This window comes from Equus caballus, chromosome 25 (genome assembly GCF_041296265.1).
Source record: "Equus caballus isolate H_3958 breed thoroughbred chromosome 25, TB-T2T, whole genome shotgun sequence".
NCBI classification, from domain to species: domain Eukaryota; kingdom Metazoa; phylum Chordata; class Mammalia; order Perissodactyla; family Equidae; genus Equus; species Equus caballus.
This window is the reverse complement of record NC_091708.1, coordinates 18,287,568-18,311,403: the sequence shown is the minus strand read 5'-3', so window position 1 is coordinate 18,311,403 and position 23,836 is coordinate 18,287,568. Positions and strand designations below refer to the sequence as shown.

Sequence of the window (23,836 nt, the reverse complement as noted above, 5' to 3'; positions counted from 1 at the left end):
GAAGACATCAAAAGGATAAGGAGGAAACACCATGACCTCTACACACAAATTTGACAATTTAGATGAAATGGAACAATTCCTCAAAAAAGCACAAACTATCACAAGTCACCCAAAATGAAACAGATAATTTAAACAGCCCTGTAACTATTGAAGTAATTGTATCCATTTTACCACCCCCCAAAATCTCCAGGCCCAGAGTGTTTCATAGGAGAATTCTACCGGCTATTTAAAGGACTAACACCAATTCTATACAATCCTCCAGAAAATAGAAGAGGAAACATTCCCCAATTCATTTTATAAAGCTAGTATTACCCTGAAACCAAAGATAGTATGGTAAAAAAACAAAAGAAAGAAACTAACAGGCCATGAATATACACAGAAATCGTGACCAAACTATTAGCAAACAGACTCTAGCAACATGTAAAAAAAGTTATACACCATGACCAAGTGAAGTTTATTCCAGAGATAACAAGGTTGGTTTAATATTTAAAAATTAAGCAACATAATTATATTAACAGGATAAGGAAAGTTACAGGATCATGATCATATCAATCAATGCAGAAAACAGCATTTGACAAAATTCAACTCCTATCCACGATAAAGTTATGATCAAACCAGGAATAGAAGGGAACTTCTTTAATTTGATAAAGAACATCTACTCAAAGTCTATAGCTAACATTATACTTAGGGGTGAAAGACTAAATGCTTTCCTCCTAATTTTGGGAAAAAAGGCAATATGCCAGCTCTCATCACTCTTATACAACATAGTGCTAGAAGTTCAAGCCAGTGCAATAAGGCAATCAAAGGCATACAGATTAAACAGGAAGAAACAAAACTGCCCTGATTTACAGATGACATAATTGTGGGAGTGCTGGCTTGCTAGATTACTCTACCATATTGGAAGAAGGATTTTCAAGTCTTTGCTTTTGCATTTGCAGTTAGCATACCTGAAATGCTAAAACAAAAAACAAAGGAAAACACAAGGAATCCTCTCTTCAAACATTTGAGGTCCTTCCTAAAGATAATTTTCACATGTTGTGCGTACTGCTCATCCATGTATCTCTTAAATTTATTATATACAATAGATGCAAATGTTCAAGCTGTCAGAGAGGTGGTGTCATCATGGGGTCTGGAGACCAACTGCCAAGATTTGTACCTTGGCTCCACCCCTCACTAACTGCATTATCACTGTGGGCAAGTTTCTTAACTTCTCGCTCAATTCAATTTCCTCAATTACATAATGCTGATAACAGCAGTTCTTACCTCACTGGATTATTATTAGGACTAAATGTGAAAACATGTGCAAATGAAAACAGTGTCTGATGGATAGAAAGAGCTCAATGAATGTTACTCAAATTAGTGCAGATGTGTGAAATAAATGTCCCCATTCCCCTGAATGTGTTCCCTCTAATCAAATAATGATTACTCACAAAAATTTGATATGTTTGAGGATTTTCATCAAATAGAAAGATTACATGTAAGATAAAAATTAGGAAAATAGAAAATTTGTAGTAGAGGAAAAAAATTAGTACATATGGCAAAATATTCAACCTCATAAGTTATTTATAAAAGGCTGTTAAAACAGCAATGAAGTACTGCTATATAACTAGTAAATCAGAAGTATTAAAATTAACAGCCAGTGCTGGCTAGGTTGTGATCAACAGGTATACTATATTGATGACAGTGTAATTTGCAATACACTTGGAAGGAAATAAACTTATGTCTGTTATATGTGATATTGGACTTCCTGTAACTGAGCATTTACAGCTTTGTCTCTCTCTCCTTCCACAGTGGACAAAACTAATTCCAGATTCAATCCTTTCCAATGTATCCCAAAATATCAGTTACTTGAGTGTTCTCTGACATCCTCAGATATGCATGAGAGTGAAGGATGAGTAATGTTAAACCTAGGGCCAGGAAGTATGAACATGTGTCAGGGAAAGGATAACACAAAGACTAAACAAGTAGCAACAAGGGATGTGGGGCCAAAATAACATACCCAAGATCAGATTAGATCATGTCAGAGCTTTCAAGATTCAGTTTGGAGACACTGCTCTGGTGAAGCACTTCGGATACTAAGAACTATATATAGAGTATTCTTAACAGAGTTTGTTAGCATCATCTTTTGAGTTCTTAAAGGAATTTCCTCCTTTTGAACTGGAAAGCAGAAGACACTAAGCAATATAAAAATCATCAAATTTTGAGTCCTTTTGGTAAAACAGATGGCTCTATTTATTTACATATGAATCGGACTGAAGGAAGAAGAAAAATTTGGTTAGTCTGCTGGCTCCTACAGTCTCATTCACCAACAGATTGCTATTGATTGCATTATGAAAAGGCTGACAAAAATCTTTGAAAATATTAGGAGATTTTAGATAAATTTGCAGCAGAGAAGAGCATGCAACACACCTTTTCCCAAGCTTCTATTAAAATATTCATAGACTTTTAAAAAAATTGGGATTGCAGAGACGAATTACTATGCATACAGAAACATGATATTGAAGCATCATTAAAATGAGAGAAATCTTTCAAGATCTGTTTCCCATCTGAGTTTTACTCAGGGATCTGGCACTGTGTCCTCAAGGAGCTAACTACAAATAGCTCCATGCACGCCTAACAGATTTCTTGGTGTTCCCTTTGTTGGTCCAGCGACTTGCTTTATAATTCTTCCTGACCGAATGACTTTATTAGCAATAGAAAATACACTAATATTACGTTAGGAATTAAGCTTAGTATTTAAAACTATCAGCTATATTTATCCTATAATTTAATTTAATTGGTTTCTTTGTATTTTTTCCTTTACAAACAGAATTTACCACCAACCAGGTATCTCAGTCTCCCTAATATATAAAGACTTGTGTAAGAACATCTGATGACATGCATAAAATCACAATCACAGTAATTGGACCATAGTTAATATGAAGAAAAGAGGAATCTATGCTCATTTATAAGTGATTATATAAAGGAAGAGAAAGTATGCGTTAAGTAACAAAATAACATTACCTTTTTATATAAACAAGTTAGATAAACCCCGAGTTCTTAAAAAGTTTGTTTAAAAAACAGGTCAAGGTAAAGGAGCAAATTTGTATTTGTAACTTCCACATCTGATCATTTGGGTCCTTTTGCCTTGGATTTGGTCTCGTTTGGAATCTTTCCATTTTGACACTGAGTAAATCTGGCTACTGTAGAAACGCCATCCACAAACTTGGTTTTGAAAAGGACGTTTGCATTGTTGAACATACCTTCCTTTAGGGACACCACAATGAACTGAAGGGAAAAAGAAAAAAAGCATAAAAAATACTTTTCATAATATTCTTCAAGTTCACTCCTTTTTTTATACTGGGGTTAAGAACTGTTTGGAGATATTTTGATTTTGCTCTTTCTTTAAATGCTTGGCTCTAAGCAAATGCACAACCTCAAATGCAAGTAACAAACAGTCATAATATTAGGCCCTTAAATGGATTCTAGCTTTCCAAATTCAGTTTTAGCAGTCTCTTAAATTTTACCCTGAGTGCTGCATTACTCGGGTTTACTGCCTCCTGCTGGTTGACTGCCTGTTGCTATCTTCTGCAGCTGGCATCACTGTTTTGTGCTAGCTCTAAATGCCCTAGTGAAATATTTTTCTCTGTGATATTTTAATAATATCAAAGAGAGCTTCAAGTTCCTACAACACTACTACTAGCTCAAATGGAACATTTGCATAATTAAGAAAAGGTCCTACTTCACTGTTATCTGCAAAAAAAAACTGCGATAATAAATACATTCTATGATAATTATGAAACGAGAAGCCCCCCAGAGTTGCACAATGCATTATCTATACAACCATGTTCGGCAGCCCCAGTTCCTGCAGCAACAGTTCAATAAATATACAAATTGCTGTTAGCGTCAGAGGCTTTTCTCTACTTTCTAGCCAGGAGAAATGAAGAACACCCCCTCAAGTACCATATGATTTTCTGACACTAGGTATATTCTTGAAATAGTCTTTTGATTGTGCATCCTCTGGTAGCTAGAGAAAATAACTGCATTAACTCTAAATTAATTCCAAATTATGAAAAAATTAGATTCTCGCTCATGCTACAACCAACAATTGTAATGCTAGGTTATTTCTCTAATAGGAGACCAAACCCTCTTTCCTTCTATACCCATTTGAATACAAGTATACATTTAAAGAAACACACAATGCTTAAGTATTCCTCAACGCTCAATATCTTAATATTAACCACAACTAAAGAAGATTTAGAAAAATACTATTACTGAGACATTTTTTCTGGCTCTTACCTGAGAATGTGTGAAATGAGTACGCAGCATCTGTCCGATATTCTGGGTATGAGAAAGGTCCAAGGCTGCATCCACCTCATCCAGGATATAAATTGGAGCAGGTTTGAAGAGGAGCATGGACAGTATTAATGACAAAGCCACTAAAGACCTAAGAAAAGGAGAGCAGAAGAAAAGCTGCAGAACTTGATTTTACCACTTTTTACCAAAAAATTGAAGCAAATCTCTGTTATTACTATTATTATTGATGAATAGTGTATATTTAGTAGCTGAAAGATAGTCATGGCAAACAAGAATTTTAAGTTTTAACACTTTTATTGTATTAAAATGTTGCTTTTATTTTAGCTTTCCATTTTTCCTCTCTTCAATGAGTTTTATTTTGAATAGAATAAGTTCCTAATTTTTATTCCAGTCAGATAATCAGGATGTTATATTCAGTACCCATCCTTAAGAAAAGATCACGTCAGTGTTAAGAGTTTTTCTTTCCTTCTCCAACTGCTTATTAGATACATAGGTAGCAGGTGAGTGAGGGCTACATACTTAAACTTGTTAAGACAACAGCTACTGGTAAAACAGTAACTGGTTTATAACTCTTTCAAACTTTTACTGTGTGTGTACCCACATGCACAGACACACAAACATACACAGGCAATCTATTTTTTTATTGGCACTATTTGAGAATAAGTTGCATAGATTTATGGCCCGTTACTTTAAATACTTCACATTGCCAGAAGTTCAAACAATCCTTATGTGATGGTTAATTTTGTGTGTCAACTAGACTAGATCATGGGGTACTGACATATCCAGCTAAACATTACTTCTGGGTGTGTCTGTGAAGGTATTTCTGGATGAAATTAGCATTTGAATTGGAAGACTCAGTATAGCAGTTCTGCCTTCTCCTGTGTGGGTGGACATCATCCAACCCATTACGGGCTTGAACAGTAAAGAAAGCAGAAGAAAGAATTTCCTAGATTACTTGAGCTGTGACATGGGTATTCTGCCCTCAGTGCTCCTGGTCCCCAGGCCTTCAGACCCAAACTGAAATACAACACTGGCTTTCCCGGGTCTCCAGCTTGCTGGCAGCAAATTGCAGACTTCTCAGCCTCCACAATAAAATGAGCCAATTCCTTATAATTAAATCTCTTCATACACACACACAAACACACACACACACACAAACACACTACTGATTCTGTTTCTCTGGAGAACCCCAATAGCCTTATTTAAAATTTGTAGTTTATGCCTACTTTTAGATTCTGCAGCTCTTTTTAATTTCTCTTCTAGTTAACCAACCCTTTTAACCAAAGCTGTTTTCATTCTAATCTGATATAGAGTTATAATAATTCTTATTTTTTCTTAAACATATTTTATTAAAAAGTCGTTTAGTTTAACACAAAATATTTTTAATTATTTAACATTAGAATAAAAATTACATTTGCAGCACATTTTTCTGTAACTTCAAACATCTCTTGGTATGCAGCACTACAGTAAATAGTCAATCTAATGCTTACCGCATCCCAACAGGTATTTATTAAGAAACATGTAAGTGGGAAAAAAGTATGTGCACAGTGAAGGGAGTCTAGGAAGGTGAAACTAAAATTTCCAGAAAGAAAATTAATGAAACAGTACGATAAAAATCAAACAATAGTGAGACTGACATTTACCTCCATAGAGGGGAGCTGAAGTCATTCAACCTAAAATTTTTTTCACTGCCTTTCTCTATGTCAAATGTTTAAAGCATTGAGTTTTACACTTAGTCATTCAGAAAAAAAAACTCCCACCAAGTACTAAACTACTATGCTGGATAGTGGTATATCTAAAAATAAGTTTATATCATCTTAACGAAGGAAGTAATGTTTAGGTCCCAATAAGAAAATAAGCATACATTTTTTATTTTCCTCAAAACATTTTCTAGAACTTTGGCAAAAACAGTTAAACATACTGTGATCTAAATTGTGGAATTCAGTGTTCCTTAACAGGCAGCAGAAGCTGTCTTTTAGACTTTTAAAATATTCAGGAATTTTATCATGAATGAAAAATATAGAGTGGACTGGTATTCTGCTCATTATTTGATAAAGGATTTCATAAGGAAAATTGAGAGGTCTTAGTATTTTCTATGTATCTAAGAGTTACACAATGGCGTTATAGGGCACATGAGAACAATTCATGGACTATGGTTTGTACATCCACAGAGGAAAATAAAAAACAAATAACCATCTTCAATTATGTGAATATTCAGTGTTCCCTCAGGAGGTTTTAATTATTTGGCTCTCTGCAGGTAAGGAGTTAGGCCACATGACCTTCTAAGTTTCTCTCAGTATGAATCACTGTGTAATGCTGGGAGAAACTTCCCTGAAGCCCAGACCATGCTATTTCCACACCCTTCATTCCTTTAGGTAGATCCAAGTTTCCGTCGGTATCATCTTCCTTTCACCTGAGAATTTCCTTTAACTTGTAAAAGCTCTGATGGGATCAAATTCTTTCAGCTTTTGTTTTTCAGAAAAAATATTTCTATTGCCTTCATTTGAAGAATGTTTCTACTAGGTATAGAATGCTGGGTTGACATGTTTTTTTGTTAGCACTTATAGATGTTGTTCCAGACTTCTGTCTTGCACAGTTTTTGATGAGAAGTCTAAGTCACTCTTATCTTTGTTCCTTGGCATGTCATATGCCTTTTTACCTCTGGCTGCTTTTAAGATTTTTCTCCTAATTACTGGTTTTCAGCAATTTTGTATGACATGCCTTGCTGTGGTATTGTATGTGGGGAGGAGTGTAAGTGTTTATCCTACCTGGGGTTCACAGAAATCAAGTCTGTGGGTTTACAGAACTCATCAAATCTGGAAAATGTGGACACATTATTTCTTCAAGCAATTTTCTTTTTGCCTCCTCCTCTCCTTTTGGAACTCGAATCACATATATGTTAGACTGCTTGATATTGTCCCACAGGTCACTGAAGTTTTGTTTTTATAGCTTGGTGTTTGTTAGTTTAGCCTGAATACATTCTATTGCTATGCCTTGAAATTCACTTCTGTTTCTTTTACATTGTCTAATTGGCTATTAATCTCATGCAATGAACTTTTCATTTCAGGTATATTTTTTTTATCTCCAGAAGTTCTCTGATTCTTTTTCAATAGCTTCCATTTCTCTCATCACTTTCTTTTTTTCCTGTTAATTCTTGGAAATAGTTACTCTAACTTCCTTGTCTGCTAGTGTCATCACCTGTTATTTCTGAGTCTGTTTCCATTTACTGATTTTTCTCTAGGTTATGTAAGAGCCACATTTTCTTGTTTTGTCTAGTAATTTTTCCTAGATGCTGGAAATTGTGATGATGTTGTTCAGTCTCAATTTTGTTGTCTTTCTTTAAAGAGTATTGGGCTTTGTTCTGAGAAATAATTAAGTTACATGCAGATCACCCTGATCTCTTCAAGGCCTTCAGTGAACTGCAGTAAGGCATTCTAGAGGACCCTTCACTTCAGGGATAGTACAGACCTAACGCTAAGGTATAACTCACTGGGGCCTCCCAAAATCCTAATCTCTGTTCCCTTAATCTAGTGAGACAACTGGGCTTTGTGTGGGTTCCCCTCCCTGTATCCGCAGTGCAGAAATTGCTCCCAGGAAGAAAGCTGGGTAAATACTTGGCTCAGTACTTTTCTTTCCTTTCTTTCAGATATTCTCCTGGGCTACTCATTTTCCAATGTCTGAAAACAATTGCTTTTCATGTATTTTGTCTAGTTTTCTAGTTGCTCATCCTTATTTCTCCTTTGTTACCTACTCTTTTAATCAAATATTCTAACCAAAATTTATAGTCTTACACATTAGTCTCCTTAAACACTACATGCAAAGATAGCTAAGCAAAGCAAAACAAATAAAATTGGGAGGCAATGAGATGATGGATTATAATAAAGTAAGAGGAATTAGGAATTATAATATTGCAAAGGGATTACTCACCTCTGACCACCACTAAGTTCAGTTAGGTTTTCTTTCCAAGTATTTCCTAATGCAACCTTGAACTCCAGACCATCCAAAACAGTTTGCCCCTCTGGTGGTGCAAGCATAGCATTTGCACCAGGTAAAAGAGTAGAGAAAATAGATCCAAAGTCCTTGTTCACCTGGATAAAAAAATGATATTAAAAATATCATAGGAGGTTTTCCAAGAAGAATCAAATGTTGATATGTGTATATGCAACCCACCAGGTGTATTCTGTTGTCTGTTACTCTAACTCGGGGGTTGGCAAATTATGGCCCATGTGACAAAGCTGGCCACGCCCATTCATTTAAGTATTGCTTTGGCTGCAAGCATTACAACAATAGAGTCTAGTAGGTGCAACAGAGACTATATGGCTCACAAGGCCAGAAGTATTTATCATCTGTCCCTTTACAGAAATAGATTACTGATTCCTGCTCTCACTTCCAGAGGGAACTAGAAGCTATATCTCTAACTCTACCCTGAAGCTTTGATACTTTTGCAGGTCATATTGCAGGAATCATCAGAGGCATACAATTATATAATATAGGACACTGAACTTTCAGTTGGAGAAGCAAAAGCAAAACAAAAACTTTCTTTTTGGCATAAAATGTTCTCCTATAAAACCTGTTTTCTGTTGACTGGCGGTCATCAGCTAATGTTAAAAAGCCTAAGAAGATCAAGGTGAAGCCTAGGAGAAAAGGAAGCATGAAATCAAACAACCAGATCTGTTCAAGGCACTGAATAGTTCTTTTCTATATGCTTCTTCCCATAGCCAAAGAAGCTAAGGTGTCAAGGGACAAGAATAGGATTGGACCCCAAGAGAATAAGGCTTAAAGAAGCTGTTTGGCCTATCTCCATCAAGCCATAGTAGGAGATTACACAGAGATTTAGGGCCTATATTCTAGCTTGTGACTGGGTAATTTTTGTGCATATGCACCTGATCAATGATTTGAAAATTCAGCCATCTGTCTTTAAAGACATGAGTAATTTTAAAGAGTTCTGCAGCAAATTTGAGACTATATATGAACACACTCATGCACACACCCAAGTCAATTTGACAGCCATGCTCTCTAGGGAAATCTCCAAATTAAAGTACAAAACTCAAGTGCAAGTATACTTTTTATCAATATTTGTAGTAATACGGAAATTTCCTAGACAGAAGCAGTGTTTCTGAATATAGATTTACTAAGGAATTCATATTTAAGAGCAACTACACACAGGCTGAGTAATATCCTACACAGAGGAAGCAGGTTCTAGTTTTATCTGGAATAGATTTCCAGAGCTAGGCAAGGTTCATCGCAGTGCAGGACCACTGTCTTTTTTGGGAAAGATGGAAGATAGCATAATATTTATAAACCCTCTAGGTTCTTTTTCTTTCTTTCTTTTTTTAAAAGTTTTTTGGCCAGGCGGGTAGAGGCAGCACAGGACTAACACAGTGGAGTACTACTAGACCCCAAACATGCCCATGGACCCCACATGGAAACTCTTCCAGAGTGGAAAAGAGAAACTAACCAGTTAATGGGCAGAGAAGAGCACAGCCTTATCTTAAATAGGAAAGGAATTATATTCAAGGAGAGATATCAAGATGAAATGCAATCGAATTTTGAAAATCCAGTGAGGTTAAGAGGAAACAAAAAAAAAGAAAACACAACCAGTGCCCTAAAATACTCTGGCTTTGTGAACCAAGTATGTCTGATACCAGAAGGAAGTATATAATGCTCATAATTATAGTTCCTACCTCATTAAGTTATTGTGATGATTAAATGAGAAAATTAATATGTAAATACAGTCTGAAATATAATAAGCACTGAAATTTACTTGCTTTGGGAGAATCTTTGAAATTGGGGAAAAATCCACTTAAAGGATAAATTTGTACTGGCACTAAATCCAGGAACCATGGAGAAAAGACAAAACTTCCCAGATCCAGTGGTAAATCCAGACGTTGTACAAGAAAAATGGGGCCAACCTTTTGCATGCATTTTTAAAAGACAGATACTACAAGAAGATGGAGCACTGAAAAGAAGTCATAGAGCAGGAAAAACAAGATGACTGATTACTGAAAATAAAGTTCCTACAGAGGCAAGGTACCCAGTTAAATCCAGAAGCTTGTTAAAGCATCAAACAACACAGTAACTATGTTTGGAATCTTTTGAATAAGAGTCTTTTGCTATGATGGATACAGGAAAATTTCTACACTGAGAGGCTAAGGAATTATCCTAAAGGAGACAAATAGATGCAGCCAGCGAAACAGAAACAACAGTGAAGAACCTCCAAATCTACCAAAGTTGTCATAAAACAAAACAAAAATGGTAATTGGGATTCTGCCGAATAAGAGACCAGTAAAAGAGAACACTAGACTTCCTTGTTTATTGCCTAATTCTTAAAGGGCAACAAGGGTGACAACAGTTAGCAACAACAGGCAATTTTCACTTTGGTTCTAATTTAGGAAAAGAGACTACCAGTTTTTCCACCTTTTGGCTTTATGATCTTAGGCTATTTCATCTCTCTAAGCTTTGGTTTCTTCATCTATGAAATAGAGATAATAACTATCAAAATTATGGAATTGTCTTAAGATAATTCATGTTAAGATAACTAACAGTAACTGCTTAATATGTGTTAATTAATATAATTATTAAGCTAACATGTACAAAATGCTTTGCTAAAAACCTACAGAATGCATAATACTTATGAATTCTGAAGTGCAATGAATAATTTGTAAGTGGTAAAGAATACACCAGTCTTGCTACCTGGAAATGTTCTTAGAACTAATATTTGACCTGAGTTGGGAAAGAGAAACCAAGGAGGTTAGAACTGAAGGGGTGCTTGGGAGAGGTTTTCCAACAATCAGAGCTTCTCCAGTGTGAAAATGAGATTGCTTCCAGTTTCCAGCAGAGGGTGAGTGAGGTATAGCAGATATCGGACAGTACTAGGGTTTCTTCCAAAAGTAAGAGCCTATGATGTCATGGGAAGGAAAGAGGACAAATGGTATCCTCTTTAAAGGTCACACAGACCTGGCAAACAAGAATGAAAAATGGCGAAATCTAGAAAGGTGGAATTTAATATAACTTAGGAACCAGAGATGTAGAGTACAAGAATATGATGGAGTGACTCAAACTTAGCTTTGCGAATGGGAAGTAGCCAAGTCCAAAAGGACAAAACACATTTAAAAGTCTATGAGGTTTTAATTAAGGCGTGAGTATGTGCCTCAGTCAAACACAAATCAGCCATTTCAAATTCACCTTCAGAGTACAAATCTATTGACAATGTTTCTCCTCCTTGCCTCATACAGACCAAATGATTATAGTTTCAGCTCAAATACCTTTTGCCAAGCAATATTGAGGGCTTGGTTCTTCTTCCTGTCAAGGTCCTCTATAGTTGCAAGGATTTTAGATTTGTCATTTTCTACAATTCTCTTCTTCTTTGTCAAGTCATTATACTAATAAGATAAAAAGCATACTTAATTGGGAAAACATAAAATTTTCTTGATATTCTACAATTAGGAATAAAGAGGTTTCATTATTTTTATATATAATATATATTCTCTTACTTACCAAAAAGATATACTGCATTAAGAGTTATAATGTAAATCAAATTACAAGGCAAGTAAATATATCACTTCTATGTAAAATTCAATTACTGTAGTTGAAAACTTAACGGAGATAAGCTCCTGAAATATTCTGCCTCCTCTAACATTCCCTTGTCCTCCTAGCAGACAAGGCAAAAAGGAAAATGTGTCATACGTAAACTCAAAAGTAGCCCCACATGCTTTCTTCTTAAGGTCAATCTTAGCAGTGACACAAATAAAATTTCAATTCTTCACCATGATGTACAAGTCCTACATACTTATCCTTATGTATCTGTGACATTCTGGCATCAGCCTCCTCCCGAGGCTGCAGCCACATGGTCTTTTTTCAGTTCCCCCCAAATTTTTTCTTCCCAAAATGCTCCTTCTCCCTATCTGACATAACCGGTGCCTCATAAGTTTCAGCTCAAACATCACATCTTCAGAGTGACCTTCCCTGGTTAACGTAGAAATTTACTGAAAAAAAATTTGAAGGAGGCTGAAGAGGAATAATTATACAATGAGAGGCAGGAGGACTTTCTAAAAATCCTCTTAACTCATTTCTCCTCAAAGCCTGACATTTCAAGGAGGCTTCAAATTCTCTCTTAAAAACTCGAGCCAGTCTTCCAGCTTCCTTGCTGTCCCTTCTCCTTTATGGCCAAGCTCATAAAACCTCCTTTCACATTTTTATATTATTCTTTGCATAATTCCATGTAGTTTCTTATGCGGGGACACACAAAATACAACAAAAAGTAAAACGAAAGGCCATCTGCAGATCAACAATAGAGCTTTCGTCTCTGGTAAGCAGATGAGAGTTGGTGAATTCCTTTTAAAAAATAACAGAACCAGTTATCATTATCTAATAAAAGCAAACAAGTAAAAGTGAACAAGTCTCACGATGTTATGCATTTCCTTACACAAATATGCCACATACTGCAAAGCTTTAATGGAGAACATTTTATAGAGATCACAACACATGCATTATTAGCCTGTTTGGTATCTAATATAATACAGATCCTGTGTAGATACTAACATCAATAACAGTTTAAAAAACTCATTACAGCAAAATTTCTTAAAAGTAATTGAGCTCATAAGTACTATCACTTTTACAGAGCTCTCATTAACTCTATTATGCAAATTCAAATAGAATTTTGCAGAATTAAAGACGGTATAGGGCATAATATAAAATGACTCAGACTGCTATTTCCTCTGGGGAGGAAGAGGGACTGCTTTCCCCTTTGGATTTTTCTAGTGACACAGCAGACTCAAAGTTCCGTCAGGGTAGGGGAGATAGATAACATTATCAAGTAACTGAGAGCATTAAAACAGAGAAGATGCTGCTGGATTGACAGATTAGTAAAACAGCGGTTATGTATAGAACAGTCTTAGTCATTACTTATATAATGATTCCAGTACACAGTAGAGTCAAAAGGAAGACAGTAGTCACGGAGTGACCAGTGAGGAGGCAGACAGCAGGATACCCTATTTTTCAAAGCATTTCAAGGCAAGTGAAAGAAATGATAGAAATGTGAGGAGTTAACATGATTAAAAAGTGTTTCTTTTATTTACACCAAGAATAAGAAGAGCAGAACACGGGTATGGCAAAGGACAAAGACAGTGGAAAGGTTATCCAACGTACTACAGAATACATAAACAAGCTGTGACGCAAAAAGAATGAAGTAAGAAAAGAAAGAACTGAAAAGAGAGAAAAAGAAAACAATTATCAAGGGCATCAAGCAAAAGGATGACTAACAACTATCGCAGTGGTCATATAGCCATCAACGCTACTCATGTTCTAAGGTGGACAGTCACAGGAACAAGACTCACTCGCTCTTCAGCTTCTGTCAGTACGTTCATAGCTCTCATGTTGACATTTCTTCCTAGTTTCTCCTTCATTTCTTGCAGCTTCTGAAGTCTCTGACCAGCTTCTTTTGGGTTGTTAGTTTTGAAATCATATGCACTATTGGGTTGCCCAAAGAGGTGTTTCTCTGCATTAATCCAGTCATTATCTTTCAACATTTTGGACACCTAGCCACATATAATAGAAGGATCTATCACTGCTTACAAACTTACATTTAAAATCCAGTTTCTTAAAATATTTATTAATTTTAAATCAAATATTTTGGAGAAAAACCCCACAATGATTCATTTGAAAAAGTTTAAGTATGAATTTGAATAAGTATGAATATTTTTATCTGGAGGATAGGCTCAAGAAATAAGGGATAGTATAGAAAAAGATCTTCCTATTACTTCAGCATTAGAATAAGAGCCAACTCAGAGAAATTTTTACAAAGTATATGTAAAACATCTCCAGTAGAATGACATATAAGTCACCTGAGGCTCCAGATTTGACCAAATTCAATCTACTGCTTCAAAAAAGAACTTGTGAAAATTAAAATTCTTATAGGATTACTTACATCTTAGATTTGGTAAAATTTGTGGAAGCCTAATCCTGACTGATATCTAATAATTCTACTCAGAATTATAATCTAAGTAAAAAATTGCCCCAAAGTTTGAGTCCATCCCCTCGCCTCTCTCTTTTGACAAGGCAAAGTAAAATACTTCTTCATATAATACAACTGATTAAAAAATTTAAATCACTTCAGGAAGACTTTCCTCTACTCGAATTGTTTAAGGTTGGTTGTAACTGGTAGAATGTAACCCTTGTCAATTTGTTTATTAATTCCATGGCTATTGTCTCACCTCTAGGCTCCAACGTAAAATGATCCTTCCTAGTCTATCCTTCCTGCTGACCTATAAGTTCTATGAAGTCACTCTGTGTACACGTTGCTCATTCTTCTATCTATAGTGCTTGCCATAGTATCTGACAGTAGTCCATACATAATAAATATTTGATAAACTACGTATTTCAAAGAATCTTTGACTTTTTAGCAGTTCCATTTACAAATCCCTCTTTTTACTTCCTTAACTGTAAACAAAATCCCTTAGCAATCACCAACACTAGCATTTTCAATTGGCAAAAAACTATTAACAGTAATATTATCATTGGTAATATGTCAATAAGTCCACTAACACTAGTGGGAAATCAATACTAATAAAATATTAGGATTGTATGATGTGGCCATAAAAATGTTTTTTAAACCAAGTAATGAACACCTGAAAAAGCACTCATGGCTTTTTCAGAGGGTGAGGATACTGTTTTGTATGTTCTGATCTTTATAAAGTTAAATCTCCTATACTCTTATGATGCTAAAAAAGATTTAAAAGGTACCAAACTGTTATGCACCTGTAAGAAAACATGACGGCTGAAGTATTAAGACCACATGGATGCAGTCTCTTAACCAAGCAATGAATTTCTGCAAAAGCAGAAAGTACTTAAGGCATTGTGATACATGAAAGGAAGAAACTTTCAAGAGACCAAAAAACTGTAGGATAACCTCAAAAAGATCATTGCTGCAGCCTCATTTGAAATCTAATGTTTTGCCAAGCAGTTGACTGTACTAATCCTCTAAGAACATCCAGAAGCCAATTACGTCCTTATTTTACAAGTTGCCTGTATATATTTCTGTGAGTTCTTCAAATTCAATTTGAAATAAGGTAAAGAATATGTATATTATTACTAATACATTAGTAATTATTTCTATGAACATTTAGGGACAAAAAACAGTCATTTCCATGGGAGACCACTAAATATTTGGTAAAAACATCTTATAGATAGGAATACCTGAAAGTAAATTTAAAAGATATTTGTGCCATTTGGTGAAAATGAGCATTGCCGAGAAGCAGTCAACATAACTGTAAGCCTCAAAATTATGTTACACAGTAGTTCTGCCATTTATACTAAGTTCTTCATCAAGCAGTTTACTGGAATATTTCAATGACCCAGCAGCAAAAATCTGATTAAGGGTAAAAATGAATGGAAACGTGCCTTTGCAGCAGCATCTTCAGCTTCTCGTTTATGTTTGCTGATGTTGTGGTCTAGTTCCTTAATTTTAAGCTGAGAATCATTGTTTTGCTCTTTATATTTTGCCACTTCTGCATATTTAGCTTTAACTACATTGTCTCGGGCTGTTATCACTTCCTTTTGCTTGGTCACCTCTTCTTGAGCTTTCTTTACTGATTCCTGAAACAAATTAGAAGACAATATACAGCAAGGTAATATGGAAATATTTTTAGTTTACTAAAAGATCATCTAACAGACTTCTGGGCAAGGTGGCAACGTGATTGCAGGCAGATGATGACCTAACTCTACATTTTATATCTCCTTTAAAATGACCAGTGAATTTTCACATGGGAGAAAACCTGTATTACCACTAGAAAAAAGGGATGGGATGCAGTTTTCATGCTTGAAGCAACCAAGTTTCTACTGGCTACAGTTTGGCTGGCATCAATCAAGGGGAGGAGGGACTGCTGGAACCTGACCTGTGATGTCTCTCACAAAGTGTTATTTCTGGGGAGTCAACAAGAAGATAATCTGACATACCTCCTCCAAATGACAATATTAAGAGGAGCAAAGAACAGGGGTAGAAGTAAGGTAGGCTGGGATTTGCTTTTTCCCTTTTATAAACGTTAAGCCATAGGACTTTACCAGTGGCAATGGAAGGTCAGTGTTTGGTTCTAGCACTGGGGTCAAAATAGAGAATCAAAAAAGAACAGAAACGTCTTTGAAGAGATACATCTGTGACAAATAAAAACTTCTTGCTCTGACTTTGACTATCTCCCTACCTCTCAAGGTAGAAGCTACGCAACCTCCAAAGTGGTAATTACAGCTAGTATTTCTATCTCCCTCCCCCTACCCCAACAGCCTCTGCTTCATCCTAGATCTTAAAAGTTCTTCTGGTAAAGATATGGTCACAAACTCACACAAACATCTAAAGACAAAAAGACCAAGCTCAACTTAGATTTGGGGGGGGGAACAAAGTAGGAGAACAACCTGCTAAAAAAGACTGAGGAAGAATAGATCTCTATTATGTGATTAAAAGCACCAGTAAAAAGTTGGGAATTTTTTAGGCATGCTCATTAGAAAACAAGATAATTGTGAGTAATAAAGAATACTTGACATTATGATTAGGTTATTGAATGTGTTCTAAGAGTACATTCTTTCTCTTTAATAATTCTCTTTAATTTCCTTATAATGTTTAACTTGTGTCTTTAGAGGTCTTTTGCAGAAGAATGATAAATCATGACATTCATCTAAAAAACTCAAAGATATTTCAAGCTTTTTAAAACTTTTTTTTTTTTAAAGATTGGCACCTGAGCTAACAACTATTGCCAATCTTCTTTTTTTTCCTGCTTTTTTCTCCCCAAATCCCCCCAGTACATAGTTGTATATTTTACTGGTGCATCCTTCTAGATCTGGCATGTGGGACACCGCCTCAACATGGCCTAATGAGCGGTGCCATGTCTGCGCCCAGGATCCGAACCCCGGGCCACTGAAGCAGAGAGCGTGAACTTAACCACTCAGCCACAGGGCCGGTCCCTTTTTAAAACTTTTCAAGAAGAAGAAAAGAAAGTGTTAAATACTCTGGTGACATTAACCAAAGGAAATAATAACAGACACAGGTTTATTACTAACACTGTATCTGACGAAGATTCTCTCATGCTAGAATTTAAAGATTGCATTGCCATTGTGGGTGTTTTAATGTTTTTTACAATGGTAAGAAGAACCACGAGAAATTTGTTACTTAAGATTGAGTAGAAATGAAATTTTAGTTTTGCTTATCTGAGCCTAATTAGTTAGTAGGCAGCTTCCTTTCTTAATTCCCTGGGAGTGTCCTCAGGCACTCATATCAGCCAAGGGAAACAATTTAGGATGTAGAGCCCAAAACAATAATCTTTAAAAACTAAGTGATCCATTTTACAGTTTCCATAAAGAAAAATGGATATCCTCTTGATAGAAATATATATGTCTTGATTTTATCTTTATTTAGATTAAGGAAGGAGTAGCTTATTTTATTTTCACATTTCTCTTTAGAAACACAGTACCTAATTTTTAAAAATTCTACACTATGATGTCCATGAAAGACAGAGAAAATATGGAGGAATGAGACGAAATAAATATGAGATTAAAAGACAACCAATCAGAAGGAAACGAAAAATATTTTTAAAAACCAAAATTTACTTTAGAGGAAAACTAGAAACTGAACAGAAACTGGAGAAAATTCAATCAGCAACTCAAAGCTAAGAAGCTTTTTGATCCCTTATCTTCAAAAAGGAGTAGTTAAAAAATTGTATTTGATAAACAATGTTAAAAAACTTGAATTTCACCATGAACAGAATCAAGAGGAAAGACTTATTTTCCAAACCACTGCACGCCACATGGATTAAAACAATCATTTTAAGGGAAAAATATGACAGAAAATGTAGATGACAAAAGCAAGGCAAAAACACTCTTTACCACAATGTAGATAAATGGGTAGAACTCTCCTGTTAAAAGCTACATACATTTAGTTAACACACAAATCAATGATACTTAGTTATAAAAACAGAATCTGTAGTAACATAACAGAAAACTGAAAAAATGAAAGTTACATCACAAACAAAAGTAGGGACATTTTGTACAGCATGGTAACTATAGTTATTAATACTGTATTGCATATTTGAAAGTTGCTAAGAGTAGATCTCAAAAGTTCTCATGACAAGAAAAACGATGTTGAACTATGCATGGTGACAGATGTTAACGAGACTGTTGTGGTTATCATTTCACAATATACACAAACATCAAGTCATTATATTGTACACCTGGAACTAACATAACATTTTATGTCAATTATATCTCAATTAAACAAAAAGGAGGGGGCCAGCCCAGTGACACAGTGGTTAAGTCTGCATGTTCTGCTTCGGTGGCCCAGGGTTCAGTAGTTCGGATTGTAGCTGCGGACCTAGCATCGCTTGTCAAGCCATGCTGTGGTAGGCGTCCCACATATAAAGTAGAGGAAGATGGGCACAGATATTAGCTCAGGGCCAATCTTCCTCAGCAAAAAGAGGAGGATTGGTGGCAGATGTTAGCTCGGGGCTAATCTTCCTCAGGAAAATTTTTAAAAATTTAAAAAAAAGAAAGGAGTAGAAATAACATGAAATAAAACAGGATTCAAGGTCAAAATCACAGAAAGGGACAAGAGGACACCCGAGATATCCAATATTCATGAGGGACAATCTCTGACAAAGACATACCACAACATTAATTTGCAGCTAACAGAATGTCTTCATAACGTTTGAGACCCCCTGACCCCTAAATCTACCCTTCATAGCCCTGCTTCTGATATCAGAACATTTCTCACTCACCAGCTGCAACAATATTAAGCCTCAGCAATAAAGGATGCTGCAGGGACACTGCAGAACAAAGGGACTTAACCTCCTGGTCTTGATGTGTTTTTCTCAAAAGTAAGCTTGTCATGTGCAACGGCTAGCAGCTTGTATGGCTTCCCCTGGCATTCCAGAAAGCTATTTCTCAACAAGTGCTGCCCATGTGGCACTTCCCTATGGACAATTTCCCCTGGCATTCCAGGAAACTTCACCACCCACAGGCCACAGTTATGTCTTCAACTATATATATCAGGTTCTCAGCCCTGCAGGTAGAATGGGGCTGTTTTCCAGATTTGTCCCTTCCATGGGTGCCCTGCTTCAGCCCTACAGGTAATAAGGGCTGTTCCCTGTATCCATTGCTCCTATATTCTTTAGAGTTCTATTTACCCCTTGGCGATCAATCCCGCATCATTCTAAACGCCTGTTACAGTTAATACTTTTTTATTTAAATTTTGCCTGTTCAAACTACGGTGCAGTTTTTGTCTTCTGAGTAGACCTGGACTAGAAAAATTAGTAATATTATTTCAAGATTCTTTGTGGATTGGCAATCATTATCATAATAAAAGTTAACAGACCGAGACCTCTAAAGTCAAACATGTTCAAGTCAACATTTCATAAGTAGATTAACATTTCTAATTTCTCCAAAACCATAAGTAAATCTTACCTTATTTTTAGCCACCTCAGCTGCCATTACTTCAATCTGACCTTCATAGGATTTGATAGCTTCATTTACAGCTTCGAGCTGTTGTTTATAGGATGCATGCTCTCTCTTGAGCTCTTCCAGCTCCAGAGTGATAGCTTCAACTTCCTATAAGAAACACAGTATCTGGGCATTCAAAAGGTTATTAACTACTGAAAAATAAATAAGGACATGTCAACACAGTCAATAAAATCCTCATGCAAGACTCAGAGCTTAGTTACTCAACTATCAAAAACACATGTAAGCTGCTTCCCCATAAGAAAGGAGAGGAAAGGAAATTTATTTTCCTATACTTAAAAAAAAATGATGACAAATGCATGTACAATTTTTATGGTTTCAAAGAACTTTGCATAAACTATTCCCTTTATTCTTTTATTCCTATAGGAGAAATAATGTACAATTCTATATAACAGATAAATGAGCAGAGGTAAAGCCTTTTTTTAAACACAATTATTCAATGTCAAAAAAATTAATTTCTCAATTTTCTTCTTTACCATTATAGCCTTTAGTTCATTAGAAAATACTTTGTGCAGCTATTTAATGACAGAATCATAAGGTCAGTTAAAAGAAAAACTATGAGGAAAAGTAGAACAGTGATTCAGAGCATAGTCTTTGGAGACAGAAAAAAACTGCATTCAAATTCTAGTTAGCACTATCCAAAAGATATAATCCAAAACCCCCAGTCTACAATTGAATGGCACTTTATAAATACAACATGCTTCATCTCACATCATTCTTTCAGAGTTAATCTTCACACATACGATCACCAAATAGAAGTGTCAACACTGAATCTCTGATATTACATGTAGCCCCACTATGTGCTATGAGCTTTGGTCCACACTCGAATGAAGCATTTAGGAAAAGGCAACTTTGCTCTTTCTTTAAAATAAAATTAGCAAGCCAAGGCAAGTCATATTCACAATCACATGACACTCAATTATAGGGTTTTCAGAGAAGAGGATATTTTAATCTGACTTATAAGATGCATAATTTATTTCCTAAAGAAGTATACCTTGCTTTTAGATTTTGTGATGAACAAGGCCAACCAATGATGCTCTACCACGTTTAGATTGGTTCCATTTCAAGAAAGGTCATTACCTGTTGTTTTTCTTTCATTTTCTTGCTAGAAGCATCTGCTTTCGTTTTGGCACAATCCAGTTTTTTCTGAGCATCCTTCAGTTCTTTCTCTCTTTCAGCTTCTGCATTTTTCATTTTATTCTCCAATACTTCATATTTTTCTTCTGCTTTTTTTTTAATTTCTTCAGTGTTTTTTAAGGTCTCCTGACTTTCCTCTGCATCATAAAGCAGGCACATGTGGCTAAATGAGGTCCTTCAACTATTAACAGTTACAGATAATGGCTAATAAATTCAACATTTAATAGAAGAAATGTTAGAAGCTGGAGTTTTAAAAAAACTTAACTGTTCCAAACTTATTCTACAAATGGTATGATGAAACACAAATCCTGCCTGAGAACCATATTTAAATTATCTAAACATCTGTAAAGGAATTATTTCCTGATAATCACATAAAATTGAGTAACATAACCTTTACCTATAACTTACCTACTTTTAAACAAGGTTTTGAAAAAACTTTAATAAAAAAGGATCACAGACCATCTTTTTAATACAACTGTATGCTTCTTATAATCAGAACTAGGAGTATGTTATTTTTCCTTTATTTTAGTTGCCAGAAAGCTTACAATTAATTTTCAAAACAAGCTTACTTTGTGTTCTTTGCTAATTTATATTTAGTTAAGGAATCTCTTATTAAAGTAGAGAAATATTCTGAGAACATGCCTAGGATGAAGTATAGGAGAAATATCTGTAAATTTATGAAGAAAAAAATTAAAAAACAAGATAGAATAAACATGTTTCTGTCACAACTGACATGCTCTGTTAGTGTTAAGACCTAGGTACAAATAAAACCCTGGAAGCCATGACTGCACAATTTCCTATACTATTTTTCATTGCATAATATTATTGTGAGAAATCAAAAAAGAAATAAAAAATACCTTGGAAAAAAAATTAAAAATGGAAATAAACTAAAACTTATGGAAAGTAGCAAAAGCAGTCATAAGAGGGAAGTTCACAGCAATAAATGCCTCCAAAAAAAACAAGAAAAAAAATCTCAAATAACCTAACTTTACATCTCAAGGAACTAGAAAAAGAAGAAACAAAGCCCAAAGTTAGAAGATGGAAGAAAATAAAGATCAGAGTGGAAATAAATGAAATAAAGACTAAAGAGACAATAAAAAAGATCAATGAAACTAAGAGCTGGTCCTTTGAAAGGTAAAACTGACAAACCTTTAGCTAGACCCACCTAGAAAAAAAGAGAGAGGACTCAAACGAATAAAATCAGAAAGGAAGAAGATGTTATAACTGATACCACAGAAATACAAAGGATCCCAGGAGAATACTATGAACAATTACAGGCCACCAAATTGAACAACACAGAAGAAATGGATAAACTACTAGAAACATACAACCCACAAGACTGAAACAAGAAGAAAGAGAAAATCTGAACAGACTGGTAACTAGTAAGGAGGCTGAATCAGTAATCAAAAACCTCCCAGCAGCAGAAGGCCAGGACCAGAAGGCTTCACCGGTGAATTCTACGAAACATTCAAAGAGTTAAAATGATTGGTAAATCATTCTCAAACTCTTCCAAGAAATACAAGAGGAGGGAACACTTCCTAACTCATTTTACAAGGCAAGAATTTGCCAATACCAAAACCAGAGAAGGATGCCACAAAAAAATAAAATTACAGGCCAAGGAGCCAGCCCTGTGGCATAGTGGTTAAAGTTCCACGTACCCCACTTTGGGAGCCTGGGTTCATGGGTTCAGATCCCAGGTGCAGACCTACACCACTTGTCAGCCATGTTGAGGTGGCAACCCACACAAATAGTAGAGGAAGACTGGAACAGAAGTTAGCTCAGGGCTAATCTTCCTCAAGCCAAAAAAAGAGGATATTAGCTCAGGGTGAATCTTCCTCAGGAAAAAAAAAAATTACAGTCCTGATGAACACAGATGCAAAAATCCTTGACAAAATATGAGCAAACCAAATTCAACAATACATTGAAAGGAACATACACCATGATCAAGTGGGATTCATTTTAGTGACACAAGGATGGTTTGACATCCACAAATCAATGACACATCACATTAACAAAACATACGATAAAGATCACATGATCTCAACAGATGCAGAAAAAGCATTAGACAAAATTCAAAATCTATCATGATACAAATTCTCAACAAAGTGGGCAGAGAGGGAATGTACCTGGACATAACAAAGGTCATATATGACAAGCCCACAGCTAACATTATACTCAACAGTTGAAAGCTGAAAGCTTTTCCTCTAAGATCAGGAACATGACAAGGCTGCTCACTCACCACTTTTATTCAACATAGTACTGGAAGTCCTAGCCAGAGCAATTAGGCAAGAAAAAGAAACAAAAGGCACCCAAATGAGAGAGGAGGAAGTAAAACTGTCACTATTTGCAGATGACATGGTCTTATACATAAAAAAAACTCTAAAGACTCCATCAACAAACTGTTAGAATAAACAAATTCAGTAAAGTTGTGGGCTGCAAGATCAATATACAAAAATGTATTGTGTTTCTATACACTAATAAACTATCAGAAAGAGAAACTTTCAAAAAACCCACTTAAAAAATTGCATCAAAAACAATATAATACCTAGGAATAAACTGAACCAAGCAGGTGAAAGACCTGTATACTGAAAACTATGACATTCTTGAAAGAAACTGAAGAAGATACAAATAAATGGAAAGACATCCTGTGATCATGGATTGAAGACTCAATACTGTTAAAATGTCCACACTACCCAAAGCAACCTACAGATTCAGTGCAATCCCTATCAAAACTGCAATGGTATTTTTCAAAGAAACAGAACAAACAATCCTAAAATTTGTATGGAACCACAAGACCCTGAATAGCTAAAGCAATCTTGAGAAAGAACAAAGCTGGAGGAACCACGCTCCCTGATTTCACACTATATTACAAAGCTATAGTAATCAAAACAGTACGGTTTTGGTATAAAAA

At 35.5% G+C, this 23,836-nt stretch overlaps 1 protein-coding gene across 2 annotated transcripts in view; it reads right to left on the bottom strand.

The window, feature by feature from the left end:
• Positions 1–433: 433 nt before the first annotated feature.
• Positions 434–23,836, bottom strand: part of SMC2 (structural maintenance of chromosomes 2) — a 47,825-nt gene continuing 24,422 nt past the window's right edge. The window contains 8 exon segments of one of the 2 annotated variants that reach the window (NM_001434484.1): positions 434–3,267; positions 4,279–4,426; positions 8,224–8,384; positions 11,562–11,678; positions 13,632–13,832; positions 15,694–15,888; positions 19,735–19,878; positions 20,869–21,062. In NM_001434484.1, the coding sequence (NP_001421413.1) occupies positions 3,109–3,267; positions 4,279–4,426; positions 8,224–8,384; positions 11,562–11,678; positions 13,632–13,832; positions 15,694–15,888; positions 19,735–19,878; positions 20,869–21,062 (1,319 nt within the window). In that variant the 3' untranslated portion in view covers positions 434–3,108. 2 annotated transcript variants of the gene reach the window in all.